The sequence below is a fragment of the Eretmochelys imbricata genome, chromosome 4, assembly GCF_965152235.1.
Source record: "Eretmochelys imbricata isolate rEreImb1 chromosome 4, rEreImb1.hap1, whole genome shotgun sequence".
Classification (NCBI taxonomy): domain Eukaryota; kingdom Metazoa; phylum Chordata; order Testudines; family Cheloniidae; genus Eretmochelys; species Eretmochelys imbricata.
In genome coordinates, this window is record NC_135575.1 from 116,913,842 (window position 1) to 116,918,818 (window position 4,977).

Here is a 4,977-nt window from a genome sequence, read left to right on the forward strand (position 1 = left end):
GGCACGGCTAGTATAAACACACCGCACAGCACCCAGAAGCTGCTTGCATGTTTACGGATAGTCACCTAAAGGTGTCGAGGGCTGCATATTTCACACACACACTCCCTCATATACTTCCTATATGTCTGTTACACTCCGCATTTCCCCCACCCCCAGTTTCCTTCGCATATCTCTTGAGCATACCCATGCACCTAGACACTACGTGCCAGAACTGATAACTAGCCAGGAGTTCATGGGAAACACAAGAAGAAGAAGAAGAAGAAGGAGCCCAAATAATATTTAAACTGACTTTATTTGTTCCCAAGCTTTAATCATACCCACATTCGTCATATCAAAGACGCTTTTGGGTTTCTTTCCTGCGCAGGGCACACCAGGTATTTTTTGCCGGAAATACTGAAGTTTTAGGAAATATTTTGATGGAGAATCGTTCATAATCAATCGGTTTCTTGGTCGAGTGTAAAATGACGCTGCTGCAGACAACAAAATAAAAAATGCGGAAGGTTTAGATGGGTTTATAAAAGAGGCGAGTAAAATCGTGTGTATTTATTTCACGTTAAAAGCCGCCAGTTCGGTAACGAAAAATCTTGATATGATCTTTCTCATTGTATTGGCCCTCATCACCAAGCCCAAAACTCAGAGCTGTAGCACTGAGATTATAGTTTTCATTTACTTTATTAATACTCCAGTCGGGATTTTTCGATATTTTATTAGAGCAACAATATTTTTAAAGGCGAAAATAAAACATGATACTAGAGACACATTTGTCGTATATGTTTAAATGAGTAACATTTAGAAAATAAGTGTTGGTTTCATAGTTTCCAAAATGTTCCTGTTATTTAGAGTTATTTTATTTCCGTCAAATAGCGATTTAGAAGTAAGAACAGCTTTTAATCGCAGTAATAAAAAAACAAAGACTTTAAAAGTCCCATTAGATTAAGATAATCATTAATATAAAACCATCAAATTGCAAATAACTAAAATATATTAAAAAACAACACCCCGCCTTGGAAAATTGTTGAAGAAATTTTGAGTGATCCCTATAAAGCAAGCAGCCCAAAGTCTGAAAGTTTTTCTCCACAATATAAAGCTAAATAGCATACGCAGCTTTAATTCAAGGGCAGTTTTACAGTCCCTAACAGACTATGAAATAAATAATGTTAAAGACTCTTCCTAGAGAGCCGCATTTCAAAGGTTTCCTAATTTGGAACACTGTTTACGTTTCCATTGACTGTTTCAACTTTTAATTAAACCATATTTTAAAAGCGGGTCACTACATCGATTTCCTAATTTAACCAACACCTAGGAGGAGGGGAAAGCCCCCCGAAACTCTGAGAACTACTGATTCGGATTAAGTACATGGTTTTTCACAAGGAACCGGAGCATTTGTTTGGGGTGAAACCATAACATAGAAAGTCAGAGGACCGCGTACATTATAAATGGAAAACCGTGGCAATCCTTTGAGCCATCACGGGTTTAGAATGAAAAGTTGAAGGGCTAATATAGTTCTGTAAACCCCTTAGGTTAGGGTACAGAAGGTCTATTCGTAGCGGGTAGATCGCGCTAGGCTTGAAGGGCGTCCGTGACACGGACAAGCAGCCCCCACCCCAGAGAGGAAGGGGTTAACTAGCCCACGTCCGACTCCCTTCAACTCGCCCAGTTCTGTCTGAAGATCAACAGCTTCCAGCTGTGGCGCGCCAATCAACTCCCACCCTGCGCGGAGCGCTGCCCAATGGGAAGGCTCGGGGTCGGGGCTGTCACTCATAGGTGAGGAATGACACCGGGGCTGGGAGAAAAAGGAGCAGGAAAGAGCAAAGGAACAGATAGAGGCAGGAAAAAGTCCAGCGCCGCGCGGGACCCCGCTGCTGCCGCCGGGGAGAAGGAGCGAGGGAGGCTCAGGGGCAGCCCCCAGGCCAGGCAGCCATCCAGGCTCTTATGGGAGGGCTGCATGGGAACGGCGTATTAAAGCGTCCCCAGCCCCGCACCGCCGCTCGCTCTCTCCGGGCCGGGGAGCAGGGGCTGCAGCCGGGGGCGGCGATGAAGTCTCCCAGTTGAAGGAGCGGGATCCGGGCGGAGACTGGATCTGGCGCCGGGGCCAGGGCGGGCGCTGGTGCACCAGGGCGCTTCGGCAGCAGCCCTCGCTTCTGTGTCTCTTTCCCCGCTCCCCCGCGCGGCCCCCCGGGGCAGATGGCTGTCCGCAGCGGTAACGCCTTGACGCCTTTCTCCATCCAGGCCATCCTCAACAAGAAGGAGGAACGCGCTCAGCACTTGGCGGGGCGGCCGCCGCCGGCCACCCCCACCACGCCGGCTTGCTGCTGGAGGCTGTTCGGCGAGAGGGCGGGCGCGGCGGACGAGGCTTTGCTGCCGGCCCGGGCCTGCCCCCGGGCTGCTACGGCGGCGGCGGCGAGGAGGACGATGGGAGCCCCGGCGGGCTGGGATTCGGACTCGGCCCTCAGCGACGACCACGAGGGCGAGAGGCGCTCGGAGGAGGAGAGCACCGGGGTGCCGCAGGGGCCGCCCGGCAACAGCGCCCGCTCCAGAGAGGCCCCTGGTCGGGGGCGGCCTGCGCGGGAGGCTCAGCCCAGGGATCAGGAGGAAGAGCCCCCGGGCCTCAGTGACAGCGAGATGTCGGCCAGCGTTTCAGGTACGCTTGTGGGGGGAGAGGCCAGGGGCCGAGGAGGACCCCCCAGTGGCAGGCGGGTGGAGCCCTGATGCCTCCCCGCCCCAGTGCCGGCCGCTGAGCTCCATGTGCCTTAGAGAGCGGGGACTCCCGCTCCCCTGGGGTTTGCGATCAGCCCTCTGAGACCCTGGACACCCGTTTCCCTGTGTGCCCAGGTGCCCCGGACACTGGCGATGCCCAGCACCCTGATGCTTGGCCCAGACCTCTCTGCGCCCACCAGTCCCCAGCTCCTGATGGTGGCCGAGCCCTGGCGTGGCAGGGTCTGTGATTACTGCCGGGCCCGTCCCCAAGGGCGAAGGAGAATCGGTCTGTCCAGAGCTCTCCCAAAGCGGGCGCTGGCTAGTGGTTGTAGCTCGGGCATCTCACAAGGAAGGAGAATCAGAATAGAGATTTTTTTGGGGGGGGGGGGCAGAAGGACTCAGAGAAAGCCCGTAATAGAGAGGGACAGACCCTGGGGGTGAATGGGACAGCTACGTAGATCAGTCACAATAACCAGCCACCGGCCACCAGCTTTGTAATCTGGAAGTGCTGGTCAGACAAGTTGTTACAAAGATTCACCTGACTGGACGTTGGAAGAAGTTTCCTTTGTGCTAAAGGAAATAGAACCTCACCGCGCCTTGCATTGGGGGGCAAGCTCCCTGCTGGCGGCTGGAGGCCTCCCTGTGAGAAGTGAACTGTTTTCTAGCTGCCCTTTTACTCCCACAGGCCTTGGGTCAGAGGCGCTCCCCCCCCCCACCCCAGGGATTTATTTATGTTTTAAAAGAATGGGCCAGGCAATTGACGACAAAGAATAAGGATGGCAAAGGAGGGAGCCATCCCCTTGCCCCCGGGTGCCAGACAAGTCCCGATGACAGAGGTGGGAGGGGCAGAACAGTGCAATGAACGGAGAGAAATGCAAAACCACAGGGGAAAGCAAGCCTGCTCTCTCTGATGTGCTCCCAAAAGATAAGCCATCCCACAAATACTCCCTAATTACTGATCACTAGCTGCCCTGCAAGCGCTTGTTCCTTATGAATGAGACGTGTGCACAGCCGAGTGTGTGTGAAAGGGCCTAGGAGCCCCTGGAGCTCTGCCTCAGTGAGGGTGGGAGGAGCTGTGCCAGCCTGTGACACCCCCCCCCCCAGCCCCGAGCGAGGGCTATCTGAGCGGGGCAGTGGCATATCCTAACATGTTCCCCGGCTAGGGGGTGCCGTGGTCCCCTAAGACACCCCTGGCCTCTTTCTGGCTGCGTCTTCTGCCACCCTCCCTGCGGGGATGAAATGAGACCTATAAAGCGAGCAGTCCAAAGTCTTGAACTGTGCCTGCATAAGGAGGGGTGCAGTGCGGCCTACCCCTGAGCTGTGCCTGGCTGGGTTTGGGGGTGCATTGGTGCCTCAACCCCGAGCCGTGCCTCGCTGGGTTTGTGTGACCTTCCCCGTGAACCTGGCCTGCTGGGGGCCTAGGCCTGCCCTCTGAGCGGTGCCTAGGAGGCCGCACTGCGGGGGTGACGATCTCCCCTCGCCCCACTGTCCCTGGGTTTGGGTCGGTGACCTGCTCTGCCGCAGCCTGCCCTGTCTCTGATCTCGGCTGTTGCTCTTCCCCGCAGATCGCAGCCCGCCGGAGGAGGAGGACGGAGGCAGCAAGTGCGAGAAGCTGCTGGCCGGGGAGGAGGAGCAGGCGGCCCCCAAGCCGCGGAAGAAGCGCTCCCGGGCGGCCTTTTCCCACGCGCAGGTCTTCGAGCTGGAGCGCCGCTTCAACCACCAGCGCTACCTCTCGGGCCCGGAGCGAGCCGACCTGGCCGCCTCGCTCAAGCTCACCGAGACCCAGGTGAAGATCTGGTTCCAGAACCGCCGCTACAAGACCAAGCGGCGCCAGATGGCCGCGGACCTGCTGGCCTCGGCCCCGGCCGCCAAGAAAGTGGCGGTGAAAGTGCTGGTGCGGGACGATCAGAGACAGTATCACCCGGGGGAGATGCTGAGGCCGCCCTCGCTGCTGTCCCTGCAGCCTTCCTACTACTACCCCTATTACTGCCTGCCCGGGTGGGCCCTGTCCACCTGCACCGCAGCCGCGGGGACTCCATGAGACTGACCAGCCTCAGCCCTCTCCGATCCAAAGCAACCCCGAGCCCCAGCTGCAGGACTGTATGCACCGGACAGTATTTATTATTATTATTATTTTTATTTTATTTGATTATTTTTATTATTGTTATTTGGGTAATTTCCCCCTCCCCCTCCTTTCCACGTTGTGACTTTTGCAAACTCCTCCTCCCCCCACCCCCACCCCCAAGCCGAGGACTCTTCTAATTCGGCACGACTCGTTCA

General features: G+C 55.6%; 1 protein-coding gene across 1 annotated transcript; it reads left to right on the forward strand.

Moving 5' to 3' along the window:
• The first annotated feature begins 2,184 nt into the window (after window positions 1-2,184).
• On the forward strand, window positions 2,185-4,738 carry NKX3-2 (NK3 homeobox 2). Its single transcript, XM_077814632.1, has 2 exons — window positions 2,185-2,641; window positions 4,263-4,738. The coding sequence occupies exons 1-2, from the start codon at window positions 2,185-2,187 to the stop codon at window positions 4,736-4,738; spliced, it is 933 nt and encodes a 310-aa protein (XP_077670758.1).
• The last annotated feature ends 239 nt before the right edge of the window (window positions 4,739-4,977 follow it).